The 21,307-nt window shown below is 35.0% G+C and overlaps 1 protein-coding gene across 4 annotated transcripts in view; it reads right to left on the bottom strand.

Moving 5' to 3' along the window:
* CSNK1G3 (casein kinase 1 gamma 3) overlaps positions 1 to 21,307 on the bottom strand; it is a 72,474-nt gene that overhangs the window by 37,171 nt on the left and 13,996 nt on the right. For 3 of the 4 annotated variants that reach the window (XM_085305425.1, XM_085305426.1, XM_085305427.1), the window contains exons 2-5: positions 17,859 to 17,930; positions 10,432 to 10,844; positions 6,146 to 6,186; positions 1,985 to 2,054 (exon numbers count right to left, since the gene is read on the bottom strand). In XM_085305425.1, coding sequence (XP_085161551.1) covers positions 1,985 to 2,054; positions 6,146 to 6,186; positions 10,432 to 10,609 — 289 coding nt within the window. In that variant the 5' untranslated portion in view covers positions 10,610 to 10,844; positions 17,859 to 17,930. Of the gene's footprint in view, positions 1 to 1,984; positions 2,055 to 4,473; positions 4,498 to 6,145; positions 6,187 to 10,431; positions 10,845 to 17,858; positions 17,931 to 21,307 lie in introns of those variants that run through there. The other variant, XM_085305429.1, reaches the window with a different exon arrangement.

Here is a 21,307-nt window from a genome sequence, read left to right as displayed (position 1 = left end):
AAAAAAAAAAAAAAAAAAAAAACTTTAAGTCACAAGTCTTAGTCTTAAGTCACATTAGAAATGAAATAAAAGGTTATCAAAGAACCAGACATAGCAGGCAAATACTGATTAGAGGTAAAAATACCAAGAAAATATGCCATTTCAAAATGCTACTCCTGCCATCAAGGGGGCTCACAATACTTCCAAGAATAATGCAAGATCAGAGAAAGCACTCAGCCACTCTATTATAAAGCATTAAAAGTTAGGATAATGTTGCCTAATGACACTCTTTACAGGCTTTCAGTACAGCTTTCCAGAAAAATCACCTCGTTTCTTCTGGGAATATTCACTTGTGCATCGTGATTTCCTCCCAGAAGGTCTCTAGGAAGCATTGCATAGATTCTGCAATCTAATCTAAACAGTTTTTATTCTTACCTCTGCTACAAAGTTTCTTTGTGATGTTAGAGGACTTCACCTTGGCTTCTGCAACTGGTTATTGGTCCTAATTTCTTGGTTGCCCTATCTCATTAGTCAAGTGACAAAAATTTCTGAATGCATCCGCTATTTCAGAATGCTAACCTAGTGTATTCTGACAGTTTATAACTACTTAAAAAAAAAAGAAGACATCCCCTGATGACTTTCTCAAATTAGCAAACATCTAAGGCAGCCAATTTTGACTACAATCTGCAACTTATCTTTCCATCTATTAGCTAGAACAGACACTATCCCATCTTGGAAGGGGTTCTCTAARAGAGTTCCTATTTGTAGAGCATTCATGCTACAGTATCAAATGATAAAGTCTATATGAAGAGAAAGGATTAGATAATATCTTTCAAAATAAAGGCTCTTTAAAGGGGACAAAATTTTGAAAGCTAAATCAAAAAAATACTATCTAGTCTGTACAGTGAACATACAGGCCCAAATCTTAAAAGGCAAAAGCAGTATTTTAAAAACAGTATTAAAAACAGTTTTAAAATTCATAACATACATGTATGGACAGAACTAGTGGCATGGGCAGCGCTTAGTTTGCATTCCCTGACTTTTGGAGATACAGCTTTTCTGCTTAAATATTCTATGCAGTTTAAGCAATAACTTTCCTAAAATCACTGTTACAGAAATCAAGTCTCTTTTGACAGAAAAAAYAACATGCATAAATAAAACAATTTATTAGTCCAATCTATAGAATAACTTTTTACATTAGTAAGAAAGCGGAAGCAATAACTATAAATGACCTATTAAAAGATAATCCAGATTTTTTTTTTTGAACACTTTCAAGGAATAGATACAATAACATTTTTTTTTTTTCTAACGATTTAACTAATTTTGGGAAGCTTTGTACTCACTTTCTTAGATTAAGTAGCTTCACCTCTTGCTAACTGACTACACATAGTTCTGTGAAAGGTGCAAAAATAGGCAAATGAGAGTTTCAGTTATCGCTCACTTATAACAGCAAAAGGTGCTGATTGGGTCACTGAGAGAACAATCACAAAAGCATTTCTGGTATGAAAGCACAAAGGATAACAAAATGAGAAATTCAAATTTTAAACACATGTAATGTGTTTAAGATGATTAAACATTACATGAAGCAAGAGTATCAACAGAATTAAGTGAAGTAAAACTGACAGTAAAGCAGCTACTTCAGTATCTTAGTAACTTAAGGTAAATAAAATACCTGATTAGTATATTAGCTTTTTGGTAATTTATGACATTTATTCAAAAGAAAAACAGAGACTATTGTAAGACTACTTAGTATAAGGTATACCCATATGGCACCAACTAATATTTAACGTCTGTTGAAGTATCTGAGGATTTAACAGACAGACCTTAAAACATAAAAATATTTCACCAGTAGAAAAATTTAGATTAATCCACTCACTCAAGGTCTTTTTTTTATGATGCTTTAAATGCCACAGGACATTTAAATAAAAAAGATTTATACTCTAGATAGAAAAGTAATGTGAAATTGACACTGGGTTACATTATGGTATTATGCATGACAGTTTACCTCCAGATCCTAGCTGCTTGTAGAATCTGTACTCCAAATGTAGCTGTGGTGCTCTTGACTTCATTGGCTCCTGATTTAAAAACAAAAACAGCATTTAAAACTAAGCATCTCAGCTGTTGTTCTGAACCCTAAAAATCAATACCCTAATCTATGTACCAACCATGCTAACCCTGTGCTTTCTGAGCCACGTTAAAAAGAAAAAAGAAATGAGGATTCCTTCTACAGTGAGTGGTAATTAAGAGTATTGGGAAACCTAAACCTCAGTCAGGTAAGGCTGAGTGTACCTGGGCTTTTACACCCTGTTTTGCTCCATAATCTCAGGGCCCAATTTGCAAACCTAACTCCAGATCCCACAACAAATTTACCACCTGTGAGCTAAGCTGCCCCTTCTCTTTGCTCTCCAAAGCCTACAGTTGATATACATTGCAGCCTTCAAAAGAAAGTGTTGGTACACAGCTCAACAAATCATATGCTGTCCACACCTCTGGTATACGTGCTAAATGCATCTTTAACAACAAGTTTTACACCAGGATTGTGACAAAAAATATGAAATCCTTCCAAACAGTAACAGCCTGTAGAGATTAAGTAGCACAATTCCAAACTATGACACTTAAACCACCAAAATAATTTTGCAACTTACATCTTTCCATTTCTGATATAAATTGTATAAGTTAATGAAATCTTAGTTCCACGTCTTGCATACAAATGTGGTTGGGTCTCAAAAAAAGGCCATATCATCACCGAAGACTTCAGTCACACACAAGAAAAAGGTAACATAAACCTACATTCCAAGTATTTCACTTTGTAGAGTAAACAATGCTTTATCATAAGACAATTAAGTACCTTCCTAAAGCATTTTTTTGAAGTCATGGTCAGCATGGTTCACAAGAACCAGCAAACAAATTTCCAAGAAAAATTTCTGTAAAATACAGAGATTTTATAAAAAAGAAAAGATTAGTCTATGAAAGAGTTGCACTTGATCTGGATTTACTGTTCGTGTGGTCTCTGCATCTCCACAGAGGTTCTGAAATGGTGTCATTCTGAACAGCAATAATTCAAAATATAAAAGGAAGAAAAATTCTAGCCTTGCAACCAACTGCAGTTTTCCTTCGTCCACTCCCAAAATTCTATGATTTAATATCTAAAAGCTAAATAGTCAATGAATTCAAGATTACAGATTAAAAACAGCACTGACTACCTCAATTTGCTCTTTTACACAAGGATAGAAAGAAAAAAAATTAGTTATTCCCAGATGCAGCTCAAGTAGTAAATTTTAGTTACTTGGTTAGTGGTTAAACATTCTGTAATGACAAGTTTCTGCAACTGAGAAATTTGGCAAAGGGAAATGGAAGAAGCATGACGGAGAGAGAAGAGCAGAGTAGGAAACATGAGATAAAAACAAAGTAGAGGGACATGTAGTAAGAAACTTAACTTTTTAATTTGTCAGATTTAACAGGAAAGGTATAGTTCAGATAAAGCAAATGATAGTTACTGAAGAACTATCAGTAGTAGTTACCGAAGAACTACCTAGTGACAAGATACCAGTCTGTCTACTTGCTCTCAAATTGGTASACACACACACACAGATAGCATACAACTGATAAAACTCTGCTGTAAACATTCTCACTCTAACTTTATGCTTATGCTTTGTATGTAAATGTGTACCTGTGCAAAGCCTGCCATAAAATCAAAAGTCTAAYCTATTTTTCCTTACAGAAGTAATTCCTAAAATTATCTTCCTAAAGTTAAAATACCAAGCACCATAAATAGTTAAAGTATTTCATACACTTTTATCCAGGAGGGAAAATATTAAGACGTGATCCACATAATGGAAAGATGAAGTCAACATAGTAGTTAAAAAATCCATTTACTGTTAGCAGTAGTGACAGACATGCCTGTAAGTTGTCTTCCAAATGCAGAAATTAAAACTCATCATTTCAGGAGTAACTCGCACAATCCTTCTGTGCCAGGGTAAATGGTTACTATCTACAAAATACCTTGCATTATAGGAAAAAAAAATCTCCTACAAGCAGATTACAAGAAACTAGTAAGTTAACAGCGCAATGCTGCCCTGAGGAGGGTAAGTGCAATTTAAGCATAAATTAGGAGAGGTATTATTGTAAATGTACCTGGCAAGGGTTACTGCTCATCAAAACACAATACATATGTAATTCTAGTCACCTCATTCAAGAAAAAAATCTCAAATTAGAACTGGGGCACAGAAATACTAGGATAAAAAAAGAAATTAAGAGTTTGCCTTATTTAGGCTAACAAAACAAAAGGCTGAGCATAGGTAATGACGACTGCTTTCAAAACACTATTGGAGTAAGTCCCAGGTGTAAGGGAAAACATTTAATGTCAGATTAACCTTAAAATAGGAGTAAGGAAGGTACACCAGTCACAAATAAGCACTACCTTTTTAATCATCTAACCATCCAGTACAAAAAGTCCTGGAACAGTGTGTGATAGGAGTAGAATAAGATACTCACACAGTAAAATTAAACTAAATCCCACAATTTGATGCAGCTGCCTGTAGCAGAAAGACTAAACCAAATCCTTTCCAATGGTGAAGGAAAAAAAAATCGAAAAAGCTGAAAGAAAAATAATTGAGAATTATGTTGAAAGTAGCCACTAACTAAAAATATTTTTACTGATTCTTCTAGCTGTTTATTGTGAAGACATACTTTTTCGTATCAATAATGTAAGAGGACAACTTTAAAAGAAACTAKATATTCAGATTCCTTTAGGCAGCAGTAGGAAATCAGATACTCTGCTACACTAGATCTTTAGTGACTTCTGAAGAAGTTATTCAATAACGGTTATAAAGCCTTTTGCACAGCTTTAAATGAACTTGAGACTGAGTCATTTAGAAACCAATACCGTAAAGCYTGCCACTGAACAATCTTTGAAAAGTGAAATGGGTTGATATAGAAGTAACTTAGTAATTTAAATTTATGTACTATAATTTTAAAAGTGAGTTTAATACCAAAAAAGAAAAGTGGTTTACCAAAACCCAGTAATRAAATTTAAAGTTCTCTTGCTCTACATCATCAACTAGTGTGTGAAAAAAATATTACTGTATGTGCTTTTCACCAAACAATATCTAACTATAGGAGTTTTCAGAAYACTCGTTTTAATAGACTTATAAAATAACTTCAAGACATTAAAACAAAGTCAATATAAATCACATAGCATACACAATCTCAGAAGCACATCCACTGTTGCTCTTTCAAAAAGTAACTAGGGTGTTTTTTAGATCTGTAACTACTCTTGAAATAATTATTTTTTAACTGGATAACTACACAGATATTCGAGACATTTATTATGTAAATATGAACTGCTCTTTAGACTTGCACTATATTTTTTCTGTTTTCTGAGGTTAACTTTTASTTTTTAACTTTTACTTTATGGCACCATTTACCATAGCATGCTATAAAAATTTGACTGCAGCAACAAGAGAATTATGCAASTCTTGAAAAGACTTCAAAAAAATCCAAAACCTACAGAATTGAATTTCATCTTGGTATACCTTAGCTAAGTTCTAAGTAAACGACTGTTTTCATGACCAGAAGTGCAACATTAAAGTAAACTAAACGGTTCTAAAGAAAGATTTGGAAAGAGCAGAACAATATTACATTAACAGTCATGTGAGTTATGCACACTTGTAAGGAAACATTTCCCCACACTTAGCAACTAAAAACACACTTAAACAATCAGAAGTGTGAGCAGCAATGACGACTGATGAAAAACTGAATTTGGGATGGGAGTAAGGGTGTTGGAAAGCAGGCATTCTGCAAGATTTCTGGAGCTTTTTTGTAGTCATCCGATGTCTGATGCTAAATTTTGCTCTCTTCCACTTGCTGAAAGACAGGAATCTATGAGGTAAGACTACTGAGCATGTCCTGGAAGCAGTCAACCAGTCCTTGAAGCAGCCGCCAACCATTATCGACTTTACAAATGTAAATTTCTGAGCACAGTGACATTTAACACTGGTTTTATTCAATACAGCCAAAACACATAATTATACTTACCACTAACTACTTTCACTATCAGTTGAAAATACACAACACTAAAGATATCAATTAAAAAAAAAATCAAACTGTTATATACAAAAGGAAGTCTGATTTTTTCATCCCAAATCTTAACAAAAAAATAACTTACCAGCTTAATTGCCACATACTCATTTGTGTATAAATTTTTTCCTTAAAAAAAGAAAAAAAAAAAGAATGTGAGACTTTGGCAGTGACAGTTTATAAAAGCACAGAAACATCATCTTCTGTGGAAGATCTATTCTGCCAAAAACTCCATCCATATAAAACAAACTTATGACCGCYTTCCTCAGCCACTACTTGCCAAAGAGCTTATTGGAAAGTAATAGTTAGGCTTGTGACTAGTTCAGTGTTAATTTATGCTGTGCTTCAATTGCACTAARGTAACATATGACCTTGCAAGTAAAGCATGAATAGTAGGTTAGTAGACTAMCAGAATGCGTAAGGACTTGGTTTGTGGTTTAGAGTTTAACATTGTTTCAGTAATTCAGACCAAAAATCTAAAACACGCTGAATTTAAGTCTACTTTTCGTACAGTTCATTATTTTAACACAGTTCAGTCAAACACAGGAATATTCTACTGTAAATTTGTGAGTAAAATTCAAGATGTAGTAATAATTCAGTAAGCCTTCAGAGCTTTAATATTAGCTATATGACAAGAGGCATACAAAAAAAAACCCACTTAAATTAATATCAACATATCCTGAAAATGCTTTAACTAGAACAGAACGACACCACTAGAATGCAGAAGAAATAAAACAAATCTACATCAGAAACAAAATTACTATGCATATTTGAGTAAAACAAATCCTCTTATTTCAAACTAGATTTGAAGTTTCTGGTTAGACATTAATTTTCTATATACTTTAAGCCTCTTTTTAATGTAAGACTGGAGGTTTAAAAAAGAAAAGAAAAAAAGTCAATTAAACATCCATGCTCTATTGTAACAAAAAAAATAACAGATTCTGATAATGTTCAAGTAAAGTATCATTTAAATCAAGAAATTCTTGTTAATACTTTTGATCTAATACCCTGTTTTGATATTGATTTAAAACATTTAGTAGTACAAAACCACACTTTACAAAAAACTTGTCTAAAAATTCTTGAATAGTGTTAGAACTGGTTTATTTCTTCACTGAGATACTGTTTGGGCTATTTCACTAATTTTACAGAAATTTTGATAACCTAAAAACACTTGGAAAATTGCTAATTTACTTCAAGCGTAATGTGTATTGACTTGCTATATTCAGATTTATTACTGCAAACCATTTAAAATAGAGTATTGGAATATCAGACCACAACTTAGAACTAGTGAAGGCGCTCTCCCCCCCACACACACACACACAGTTTTGTAATTCACTAAACCAAGTGTTAGGACAGAGAGTAAGAATATCACCGAATTAAATGTTTACACCTCTGGAAGTTGTATCTGCTATTTTAATGCTGTTACACAGCTTAAASAGTACTTTACCCAGCATTACATCAAACCCTTATACGATAACTAAGATGTTGAACAAGCTTTAGAGGTATAAAATTGAAAAATACCAGATAAAAATAGGTAGTCACTTGACATGTTCAAACCCTTTGCTGAAGGCTACAAAGAAATTAAAAACATGCACTACTTTTAACGGCAAAYATATGTATTTCTAATATTACCCTGGTCCAAATTCAGATTAGTTCAAAAGTTTTCTTAATGAAATCAGATAGGTAAGATATGCAGCCAAAAGATAAAAAGCTTCCCAGCAAAATGTTATATTTATAGTCAAAGACTGATCTCAGCTCCAATCCCTATTAAGAAAAGGCTATCCTTGCAAAGCTGAAGAATAGAATATCAAAATCATTTGTTTGTTAAAAGATCAGCTTTACAAAAAGGAAAAGGAGTTATCTAAAGGCTATAGACTGAAAGTTGGTACCAGTAGTGTGCTCTAGTTGGACCAACAGAATTTCAAGATTTATCCAGAGACACGAGCAGTTTCCAGGCACCTTTAGTATTAATTCTCACTTAGCAACCAGCTAAGTTACATTTTTTGACCTAAAGCATACTTTGAAGCTGCTTCTGTGTCTTTACACATCTTTTGGATCTGCAAACTTTAAAAGCAAATTTTTGCATGGGCCCTGCTCATTGAATCTGTTAGGTATCACAGGCAGGTACTAYAGTAGCTAATAAATCCAGTTACTATAACTGGATATTGAGTTTTAAAGTGGTGTAATAGCAGGCCTATCATTCTGAAAACACATCAAAAGGGGTATTGTAACTCGGTTCTAGACAACTGTCTCTAAAATACAGAAAATAACAGATTTGACTCTGTTGAGATCTCYAACCACAGACAGGTAATACAGCACACACAGCAGTAGCATAAGCTTTCTTTTATTACCCCTGTCAGTTTACCTTTTAACCCAGGACAGTCTTAATCTTAACAGCTCAATCTTCAAAACAACTTAGCACACAGTCCCTTTGTAAGCAAATGTGCTAGTTGCACACTACAGATAGTAAATTCACTGTAGGTAGCAAATCAATATTTGATCCACTAAGGTATGCCAACATAGAAGTCCAGCAATTCTTTTCTTCTCAGATGGAAGAACTACAGTGGTTACTGGATTGTTATTATATTTTCTGAAGCATAACTTCACTCTTCATTAAGGCCTTAAGACTGGACTCTTACATATATGCTCAAAATATATCCTAGTTCTGCTATAGCACATAAACAAGTACTTGCRTACATCTTTGTCTGTTTTAATTCACTTGCTTATGTAATAACAACTGCAAAAAAACCCACAAATATTTAAATCAGAGTCTGCAATACCAAGCMTAACTTTCACTTTCAGTAATTTATACACTTAAAACATTCCTATTCTATATAGGACAGTAAATTAGGACTTAAAATATCTATTACATACACACAAAAAATTAGTAGACATTGAAAGAAAAAAGTCTGTCCTTGGCTGTTCGAAGGGCAGTATGTTGGTTTTATTTCTTTAAATTTATCTGCCAAATTTTTTTCAGCATTATCAAATATAAAGTTTTGCCACTTTAATATTAGTGTCTTTCAATGAAATGCACAATTTCACTCGAGGATTCAACTGCTGCCAGTAAAGGAGCTAATCTGATATTAATCTAAAATAGGTAAACAGCTCCATATGCTGTGAGCAATCCAAGATAACAGAGACAAGGCAAGAAGTTTCTTCCTAAATTCCCTGGAAAGGTATCAAAATGTATCAATCTTTTTCCATTGTTACAAATAGTTAGAACACCTCTTATTGRGAATGTTTTAACTAGTCTCTTCAGTAAAGAGTCCAAAAACAATCTTTCTTCTCTCACAGTAGTAATATGTTGAGCTTGTTCACACTTCTGACTCATACCAGATATAAACAGCTCCAGAAACTAAAACCACGTTATATTATCTTTCTGCAAGACAGTGAGAAGTTGTTCTACCAGAAAAATGAAACACGAACAGAAACACAATAGCAACACCTGCACAGCCCACCCTGTTCAAATACCCTGCTTTAAACACACCTCTTTAAACCTTGAAGCACAGTATTAACTCAAGCCTTCTAGGAATACCRGAATAAGTTCTTGGCATTGAATGTTGAGCTATGCTTGCCTAACACATGCAGAATCTCCAGATCTTAAAAGCTTTGGCTAATCATTCTGCCATCATGAAAACTAAGCCCCCAAACTAAACTAATACGAACTCCTCAAAAAGCGCACACCTATTTTATACACTGTGTCTTTCTTAAGAAACAGTAAAAACATGACTTTGGCTTAGAAATTCTTCAAAACCACAGGCCCTTTCCAGTCCTTGACCCTCTCCACCATTTCATCTTCATTCATCTAAGACTTGGTGAGGAGAGAGCTAACTTACAGCATTACTCCCACCTCCAAAGTTTTCAACACATGAATCCTTACTGCCTTACCACCTAACCAACAGCAAGCAGTTCCCTGTTTAGCCTTGCCATAACAGCTTTGGCTGATGACCAAGGAAACCATGCTTGATCACCAAGAGCTTGCTTCAGTTCTGGCATGCTCACCGCAGACACTGCTCTCTGCTGTCTCCCAGAGATCTCCAAGAATAGAGTATTTATGCTAGAAGCATGGAAGGAGGATGTTTTACAAATTTAGCCCCAAAAGATCAGAACTACTTTAAGAGGTCAGAAGATGGAGCAAAACACAGTAACCATGAAGGCATTTCCAGCATCTTAGAGACAACTGACTAAATTCAGGATAGCAATTAAGTATGAAGTATTATTAGTCCTAAAAGGTTTCCTATATATACACAGAGCTGTAAGCTAAATTTAACATATCTGAAAGTCATTTAAAGAGCTGTAACAGTCTATTCACAGACATTTTCATTCCTGGTCTGCATGCATGCTTTCAATAAACCAATAAAGAGATCTTACCTAATCGTAGTTCTCCAAAATTACCGCATCCAATTTTTTTGCCAACTCTAAAGTTAGGTCCAACCATTAACACTCCAGAACTTGAAGAACCAGATCCCCGTGGATTGTGGCCTGACCTGCCACTAGGCCGTGCCATTCTTTCATCTGGTTTGTCCTTGTCTTTTTTTTTACTATCCATATCAAGTTTTCGGTACTCCACTTTGATTTCTTCTTTTTAAATCAGTACAAGCAAACTGAAATTCAGCAATGTGAAAATGAAAACATCACTTGTGAAGTCCCCAGCTGGTTTCTGTCAGTTAGTAGTCAGAAATAGCATATTCATCCCATTCGCAAAGTATTTTTCCTTGATAGTTTCTGTAGTAAATCTTCAGAATGTATCCTACCAACAGGATTTACCAGTGTTTASAGGAACTCTGTAAATGAAAAACAAAAGTTACTCAATGCAGTAAGATTCTTGTAGAGAATTACCTCTCTTCAATGAAAGTTATACAATTAAAATATAAACTAATAATATTTGCTTTATAAGTCCTCCATGAATAGTACTGCTGTAAGGTTAAATCCTCTGATTACAGCACATAACTGCAACAGACACTCACATACCTTTGAAGTGAGCTAAAAAAAAAAAAAAAAAAAAAAAAAGACTGAATATAGGAGCTCTTCTGTGGAAAAAAAATCTTCCTGATCAGTGAACACACTTCACATTGCTATTTAAACAGTCATTGCAGCTTATGCTAGCATTGGAAGAGAAAACATTTAATGTCTATTTTTTTTCAAAGTAGTATCTGTTTAGCTACTAAAGGAAATACTTAAACACTAAATTATATTCAAACTTAAAATGTTTGCATAACCTTTTTCTTAATTACAATTTGAGATGCATGATTTATTAATTCAATGACAAGGACAATGCACTTTTCAGTAACTCCTGAGTTTGAAAATAAGATATATTTACTATAGCAATTCTACTCCCACTCCCATTTAATTAGATCATACATTTGTTTCCCCTCCTTAATTTCACTGCTCTGACACTCATTCCAACAGATATTTCAGCAAGAACATAATGTTAGCTTACTATTGAAATAAGAACCATAGGAAAGCTTTTAATTTTATCTAGGCCGTAATAATAGTAGTTCTTGTTTTCTGTTTGACAACAGTGATGCAAAAAAAAAAAAAAAATCCAAATTCAGCTATTTGCCTACTGCATAGCAACAATTTTTAAGGAGAGTTAGATATTTGTTCAAAACTATTTTGCTATATTCACTTTAGTCTAGCCTACTTTAAGTGATGGGGATACAAGATAGTCAAAGAAAACATTCTCTAGAAAAAAGCTTCAAAGTGTTATTTATATAGCCAAAAGTCAGTCATCAGGAGCTTTTTTTTAAACCTAATTCTCAAAAATATAAACTATATGCATCAAAGCTTATTACAGCATTTTAAAAAGTCAAAGAGCCAGTAGAGAAAAGATARCAAGAAAATATGAACCACCACCCTACTAGTTGTATCTGCTGAATCTTGGATTATTCATGGCATTGTCTTAAGCAGACCATATTTGAAAAACAATAATCAACAGCTGACTAACCTATCAGCTCAATTACAAAGCACATAGAAGTTTATTCTGTAAAGAAACACAATCACTTTAATGTCAAGGAGAGGGAAGTGAAAGACTTGCTTTGAGACCAATGAAAGAAAGCAAATGCAGGCTGAAGACCAAGTAGAAATGTTTAATGCAAGGGAAAGGGATAAATGCTTACAGTATTGAACAGCACTATGGTACAGACAGAAGCATTTAAGAGGGAAAAATATCAGCATACAGTTACAAGTTTGAGCACCATACGATATCCTAAAGTCACTTCTCAAATTAAGGATCTCAGAGAAATAGACTCAATGGGAAGTGACAGGTAATTTCCTTCATCCACTGTGCGACAAAAGCTAGGGAAGAAATAAGAAAACTAGAAATGGAATGCAGTCACGTAGGACTTCAAGGGCACCATTTASTACTTAAAGATGATCAGCACATTTGAAGCAACAGACATGCATAAAAAATGTATTAAGTAACAAAGAAAATACTTATGTTCCAAGTCTCTAGTTTCTCCAGTGAGAAATATCAAGCAATTCTAGACTTCAAAGTGCCAATATACAGCCTCCCTAGCAAATAAAAGCTTTGCATAGTACTGTCAGCACTGAGATTACTGTAGCTGATGGCAATCTCAGTAGCAAGGGGAAGGCTGAATTACTGGCACTATGTCACACATACTAAAATGTTCATATTGCAAAGAGGAGAGACAAACCTTGGAACAGTGAAAAGACRAGGAGGCACTAACAGTTCATATCAACAGGTTCCACAACAGAACACCAGAAGAGACTGGACATACAGACAAATCTGAAGAGATTTAAATTTGATTTCACAGTAAATAGGACTCCTAACTAACTGGTAAGCTACAGAAAACTGTTAACATATACAGCATGTAATTATAGGTTAAACTATTTAAACCAAGTTCCTCTAACACATCACAACTTCACTTTAGAAAGCCAAAATAGTTCTGAAGTTTATCTACTTCAGATTCCCCATTTTGCCTTCCCCTGTTTAAGTGTCACCTGGGCACAGCATGTAGCCTTGCTAATAGAGCAGAAAACTTTGCTATCACAGGCACAAGCAGGGTGATGAAAAGTGATGATGTGTCAGAAGCATGGAATAACAAGCAGCAAGATGAGGACAAAGGGCACCAGAGATTCAACAGCATTACTAAGACAATGGTGATTAAGAAAGCAGCTGTGAGTCAAAGAAGGTCTATCATCACCGGAAAAGCTCCCAATCTCATGTTGTTTCAACTCAGGTAACACTAAAACAGCACCAAGAAGTCAAGCTGGGAGCTCAAAGACAGATGAGTAGGTATTTACACAGAGCACACTAGCTGCTCTATGTGCCTACTTGTTCAGATGAAGCCTATTAAGTAGCTTCCAAGATGCTGAAGCTTTACCAGTAAGAAATTAATTTGCACAAGTAATAGCTTTAATCCATCTATAATCATAGGAAGAGCTTTAATTTATAAAGTCCAAATCACAACTAAGCCTACCCCACACAACCAAACACTAAGACCAATGCCAAGAACTAGTGTTAGCTTCTAGATCTCAGTCTTGCAGGCCTCCAGGAAACCATTAGCAAGACTATAGTTTTACAAATGGTCATCTGCATAAGATGCTGTTGTCCATACCTGCTGACTATCTCAGACTTTTTTTGAAGCTCAGAAGATGGAGGGAGTAAAACAATGGCGTATTTCAATCAAAATTGGTTTTGAAAATGGGAAAAAAGTCTGTCCTTGTTTGAAAAGTTGATCTAGAAAATTCTTCTTTGAAATAAACTAACATGTTTCTCTGGACCTGTGAACTCTAAAGTGCAACTGGAGGCACTGCCTTGTGCCTTCAATGCAGAACCACAAAAAGTTAGAGGTCCCAAAGGGAAAAAATGCATTCTACATATAGAAAAAGATGTTAACATCTGATGTTAACAGTCTCCAAAAACTCCAGCTGTTGTAGATATATATCCTCCCTGCAAATGAAGCTTTCTGTTGTCAGAGGCTGAACTTCAAAGGACAAAGAATCTGACATTCTTGTTCTTAATGGTCTCTGCTGAACCCAAGTCCTGTGCTAGAGAAGTTCAATTCAATCGTAGGACGAGGACAAAAGCTTGAAGATAACAGAAAAATACCCATGGAACAAGGAGAAAGGGAAAAAGTCCAGGAAGAAAGGGACATAAAAATGGTAAGTGTAAAAAACAGGATTCAGAGGAAAGAGACTGCCACTCCTGTTTTCTCTCTATTTGAATCCCTCCACCTCAAAACTGAAGATGACTAATGTGGTGGGAGGACAAACATAAGATTCTGCATCTATAAAAGATCATGGCCTGCAAAGAGAATCAGTGTCCCAAATTTCATTCTTCTTCTACAGTTTAGGAATATATATGAACAGCCCTGGATAMATTTTAGAAGGGAATGAGGTACTTGGCACAGAACAGGGTAACCTGCTACTGCCATCTGTGACAGATGCCATTTACTTTATTTTTCTGTGCATAATTGTGCTCCTTTAAGAGAGTTGTGTTAGGTGGAGCTCCTGTAAGGCAACTGAATCACTGAGCATACCCAAAGAGAAGCTCCAGAGACCTTTGTGAAAGGCCTGCCACTCATGCACAGCATAAGAGACTATACATCCAGTAACAAAGTTCCTAGGAACCAGAAAAGACAGGATAAGATTTTTGTTGACACTCAGGCACAAGGTTGCCTAGAAGCAGAGGCTCAYCTACAACAAGAAACAGGGGTTAAGGGCTGCTATGCACAAGCATCCTTATTTTTGTTCTGTTTTTCCTAGATTTAAGTCCCCTGCTTAAGTTTAGCTTTCATTTGAATAACATTCTTCTGGCTTTTAGTTTAAAAGCCTTTCAATCTTCTGTGTAAAGTTTACTATAACGAAGTATACAAGGTAGGCTCCACCTACCTTTGTAAGCCTAAAGCACCATCTGCCTGGGGGGGGGGGTCTTACCATATCATTTATCTCCATTAAAGTAACACACTTATGCTATGTATACACTTCTCCAAATGCTAGTATCTTTGCTACAGATAGCAAGCTACTGGCTTCTTTATTCTGCCTTTCTTTAATCCCTTGTTATACAACCTCAACTTTATTTTAAACTATCTTGTATACAACTTTATAAATGAGCATTAAATGAATACCTAAATAAGGATTCCTCCTTTTAAGTATTCATTCATATTCATAAAGCTAAAACAAAACCAAGAGAAAATCCTGCTTTTCAACAYCAATGTTTGTTCACAGTACGTGACAGTAGCTAACTCAATTTCTGTTAATGCATACTTAACCCATAGCACAGCAATGTAAAAACAGCCTCAACACAGATTGAGTAACCTGTATATCTGTAGAACTGAAGCACTAAAATTCATAGCAACAAAATATSCTATTCTGAAAATACATTAAAAAAATTTCCGGGTTCAGTTAGAGCTTCTTCCAACATACCTGTATTTATACTGTAAATATTATGAAGTTTCTAACCTGTTTAAATGCTGCATTAAGTCTGCTAGCTTTTGAAGTTGATTTCACCCTATGCCCTACTCTACATCCAGCCAGAATGCCTTCAGATGGCATGCTACGCTAACTTTCTATTCAAGAGTCCTATTTATAAATGCATTACCGTAAGATTTGCACTTAAGCATTGAGATAAGCACACAGTACATTTAGAATTTGTGAATAGTACTAAGTACTCCATCCAGAGATGGAAACTTATAATAAGGTTAGATTCTTTATTACAAAAACATTCTATCTGCATATCCGAATAAAATTTTCCATAAATTTAAGAGTCTAATATTTTAGATGTTATCTAATAGACATACAAATTACTTTCAACTCAGTTATACTAATACAATCTTTATCAAGACAAGATTTGCCTGACTGCCTTTATATATACAGCCTCAATGTTTTAACATAACACTGCACACCTAAACAATCAAATGTTCTTTGTAAGCCACTTGATACAGAAGAAACATTGCCAATTTAGAATAGAATCATGTCAAAGAAACTGCTGCCAATATTTAATTCTGCTTTTTACTTTGCAGTTGAATTTATAGTTGTTGATAGTTATAGTTTCAAAAATAGACAATTTATAAATACATTTACACAGTGTTATCTTCTGCAAATAAACATACAAGGAAAACAGACCAGCCAATATTATTTGGATATATCTTAAGATATGTCTTATAGCTCAATATATTGACCTAGGACTTAACAAAACCTGATAGGACTTATCCTACAAGAAGTGTCAGCTAACTTTAAAAACAAACAAGACCACAAGTGTTTTAGGATTTCACTTCTAAGTGTACTATAAAACAAGAATTTCCAGCCTAAGAGAAGAAAATATTGTTAAAGTAGTATTTACTTTCTTGTGTATTTACAAAAATAAACAATAATAAATAATAATTATGGAAAATGGAAACATCTACCCCAAAGTCATGTCATTCTATCTGGCAAAAAGAATTTAATTTATAGACTCTCAAATGAGCAATCAAAACTTTTTCACAAATTATATCTAAATTTGTTGAGTGACATCCTACAWCAAGCAAGGCTGTTCCTCACAAACACAGTTTTTGAAACTATTTTGTTGTTTTCAGAAAAAATTCCTTGCACCTGATGTGATGCATCTAAATCTAGAAAGGCACTAAGGAGAAAATCATTGAGAACAAAGGAATGCAAAGTAGTAAGAGAAGACATTGTCAATATGCTACACATCATAAGGCTCTGTCACCCTATTTATCCAAGGTTGTTCCTTGCWTCTTCTTTGTAAGGAGCACAGTGGAGTTTCCTACTTGAAGGAATTCAAGAGAGTTCTTTAAAACAGTCCWTTTTAGCATATTCCAAACAGCATATAAGCAGTTTTTATTCCCTGCTCTGGTCACACTGTGGCCTGTTTCTTTACTCGTGTCACAACTACCTCCACCCCTTTTCTGGATGACGTCCAAAGGCTTGGACTTAGTATTTCAGCATTTATTAGAAATTAATCCCATTTCTTGTCTCTTCCTTACAAAATCCTCTTTCAAATTTGTGAAATTCCAAACACTCATAGTGAGTACAGGTGAGTTAACTTTTTTAAAGTAAAGCAGTTCCAGTACCAGTAGCCTRGCACGAAGTTTTCAACTTAAGAAAYTATTACTTTGAAACTTTCATGTCCACACAGACCCACAAAAAGACGTTAGCCAAACATCACCTTAAGAATTACAACAGAATCAAAAAATATGCTATACTGTTTAAATGATACAGATAAGCTTGAGTATTTATCCAATAGTCATATTTGTAAATAGTACTAATTTTGACAGCAAATCAGAAAGCAAGAACAAACACTAAAAAAGAAACAAAATAAAGCAAATCATGAACAAATAATATTGAACATATTCCTAAAAAAGTTRAAATACTCTTCCATGATGATTAAGTAATGCTCTAGAGAGTGTTTTATTGAAACATACGGGAATAATGCTTGAAGACAATACATTAACACAAACAGTTTTCAGAGATAAATCTATTTCTTTGGCAATTTATGTACTTGCCTTTTTTGCTTTGAATCAAGAGCTATTACAGTTAAATTACAGGTATGCTTATTTAAAACTGAAATGAGTACTTCCTGTCAGACTGTTRCTAAAGGGACATGGGAAGCCTTGTACATTTTTAATATATTACATATGAGAAGAAAGAAAAAAATATTCCTATCAGTTTCTACAGAATACAAGCATTCTCTTCTAACATTTCCTAATAAAATAATTTGTACCTAATTCGACATAAAAGAACATTTAGTACTTTACTGAACACAAGTTACTAAATAACATGAAATATTAAGGCATTCGTACTTCTATTTGGTTGGGTTTTTCTATTACACTTACCTATGAAAGAGTTACACTGTTCACGGCAATATCTTTTCTTCACCATAATGCTCACATTTTAGAAGGAAAGCACTAGAAGGCAAAGAGATACATATGCAGCATTTGCAATCAAGTTCAGCATTCTAATACTTCCGATAAAGAATGTCAGTAAAGTACATATTAAGACTTAATAGCATTAGTTTCCTTAAAACATTAAATAGGAGCCAGCTGATTAGTTTACTCAAAGACTTAGGATAATTTAAGAATCAGAAGTCAGAGGATAATTTAAGAATCAGAAGTCAGACACCATGCAAAATGGTGTATCAACTAAGGCAAAGAAAAATACAGACCATAAGTACTCTAAATTATTTGTGTATTCCTTTTCTTGCCATATTAACTTAAATGGTTTATCTTCTCTTTACATGTACTCTGCCCATACAGTGCACCCTCCTCTTCCCAATGCTCATTTTGCTTTTCTGAACCATTTTCATTATTCTCATAAATGAGCAATCTGTTTATAAAAAATACAAGGCATAAATAACTTGAATAATAAGTTTCAGCCAGATAGCAGGGAATACAGCTAGGATGTGCCCAAAAAGGTATTAGGTACCGTACAAGGGAGAACACACAACAAAAGCCAAGTTAACAAAGCAATATTGTAGAACTGAAATGACTATTTTAAGTATGAAGAGGAAGAGAAGGCAAAGGAAGCTAAGAAAAAGGTCAGAATACTATTACATAATAAGAAAAGAAACCAGATCTTAACCAGAAATCAGATCTTCAGTTAACAGAGATTGAGGATAAACAGTGAAATGAAACTGCAAGACCAGAAAGGAAGCAGTTAATTAAGATGCAGAACTGCCATTAGCTAAAAGAGGTTTTATTTGATGGAATTTGATAGACATTCCCAAGTACTGTAGAGAAACTGAAAAGCAGGGAAAGGAGTAAAGAATGCAACAGAAAGTGAAGATGATAGCTAGTTACATGTTTCGTTTGACAGATAGCACACCAATACACCAAACACTTGCAGAAGAACAAAAGTGACCTAGGATTCATAGACTCAGTAAGGTTGGAAGGGACCTCTGGAGATCATTTAGTCCAAACYCATGCTCAGCAAGGAAACAACTGGCCCATATGGGGACTGAACCCACAACCTTGGTGTTATTAGCACCATGCTCTAACCAACTGAGCTAAACCTAACCCCCTGATTCAATTTTAGATAAGTGAGAATTACTGATGACAAAAGACTGCCAGGCTATTGGTTCCTGTCAATACAATGGAATCATAGAATCATAGAATCAGTAAGGTTGGAAGGGACCTCTGGAGATCATCCAGTCCAACCTCCCCGCTCAGCCCGGTCACCTAGAGCATGGTAGACAGGGTTGCGTCCAGGTGGACCTTGAAGATCTCCAGAGAAGGAGAAGCCACMACCTCTCTGGGCAACCTGTTCCAGGGCTCCATCACTCTCATAGTGAAGAAATTCCTCCTCACCTTCAGGTGGAACTTCCTGTGCTTCAGTTTCTGCCCATTGCCTCTTGTCCTGTCACACAGGACAACTGAAAAGAGTTTGGCCCTGTCCCCCTGACACCCTCTCTTCAGGTACTTGTACACATTGATAAGATTCCCCCCTCAGTCTTCTCTTCCGCAGGCTGAAGAGGCCCAGCTCTCGCAGCTGTTCTTCGTGGGGGAGATGTTCCAGCCCTCTGATCATCTTTGTACCCCTACRCTGGACTCTCTCCAGTAGCTCCATGTCTCTCTTGCACTGGGGAGCCCACAACTGGACACAGTACTTGAGATGAGGCCTCCCCAGGGCTGAGCAGAGGGGCAGGATCACCTCCCTCAACCTACTGGYAACACTCTTCCTAATGCACCCCAGGAGACCATTGGGCTTCTTGGCCACAARGGCACATTGCTGGCTCATGGTCAACTTGTCATCATATGGGGACACAGCATTTACTGGCTACACAAAATGAATTACTTTTGCCAGTAGTGGTTTTACCTCAGTTGAAGTATGAATCCAAAGGCCTTGGATTCACCAACACACTGGTCTATATTGCTTCTGACTCTGGAACTACAGTAGTTATTCCCAGCTCAGAAGGGTTTCCTCAGTACTCCACTGCATGAAACTATCATGCCACAGTTTACCTGCACACATTATCATTTCCAGACTTTCACACACTTGACCTTACAACTTCAGTTGTGTACTTTCTAAACTACAATAGGTGATTACATACTTGCTCACTAAAGGCAAAATAAGAACTACATGAACCACTTCCTAAAGTCTTATTCCAAAGCATGAGCATTTTGTGATATTTGATAACAGACCTCTCTATTCCCTGAAAGTTTTTTTACTCCATTTTTACTCCACAGAATGATGTTTTGTACATTGATTTTCATCTAAAGCTTGCTTAGTTAAAAGACAAGGAGAGTCAACTCAAAATTCAGCTTACTAGAGTTAGTTAARAGACAAAGATTCACCTCAGAAAATTCAGGTCATTTGAAATGCTTGTTTTGCACTCTGCTAAATAAATTCTACACACAGAGTAACTCCATAAGTTGTAATGGAACTCTATAGATATGTAAGCAAAAATGATCTTGCAATTCACCAACATATTCATAAATTAAATTTTGTACTTAAATCTATGTTACATAGCTGTATAATCCTGAAGAATTTAACACTGAAAACTTTTTATCCTAAGAATTAGAACATAGAAACTGGAAGCGAGCAAGTCTCACTTCCAAGTTCATCCATACTGCAAGAAAACTTAAGTATTCCCCACCTATACCCCAACAAGCAGGTAGCAATTTTGAGACGACATTTATGCTTGTGAGTACAGATACATAAAAAATATTTGAAGAAAGAATACTTAAGAAAAGCACTGCAATATTATATACTGTGTGTACAAACCACTGAGTTGAAAAATATTCTCGCTAATGTCCTCCATTCTGCTCTGTTATACAATCAGTATAACCAGCAGCTTTGCTGCTATTGTTCCAAATTCATGTATCACCCAGCTTGAAAATATATTATTTAATATGTAAACATATACTGCTACAAAAATCATCTTTTCCTTAGTCTTCATGAGAGAAATTTTTAATCCTCCTGATCTTTTTCTCCTAGATTCAGTATTCATAATCTAAAAGAGTATTGCAGTATCAGCTGTGAGCAAAAAGGGTAACTGCGCCAAGACCACAAAAAGTTTACTTGAACCTTTTTCAACTATATAATCACAACATTTGTATCAAAATTCCCCTTCAAGTTTCTTGGAGACAAGTGTCAGTTCTTTAGGTAACACCATTACCAAAGATCATACATACCCACTCAAACAGTTTCTTTCACATTTACTGGTGAAAAATCCCACATTCACTTGAAAGCCAGATGGGCTGACAATTTTAAAACATCATGAAGTTTTATCATCACATGAATATTTAATTTCTTGCAGGGTCTCACTCAACAGGACATAAGAACT

The sequence above is a fragment of the Rhea americana genome, unplaced genomic scaffold, assembly GCF_003343005.1.
Source record: "Rhea americana isolate MKP2758 unplaced genomic scaffold, rheAme1 scaffold_22, whole genome shotgun sequence".
NCBI classification, from domain to species: domain Eukaryota; kingdom Metazoa; phylum Chordata; class Aves; order Rheiformes; family Rheidae; genus Rhea; species Rhea americana.
The sequence above is the reverse complement of the archived record's forward strand: the minus strand, read 5'-3'. Positions and strand labels throughout refer to the sequence as shown.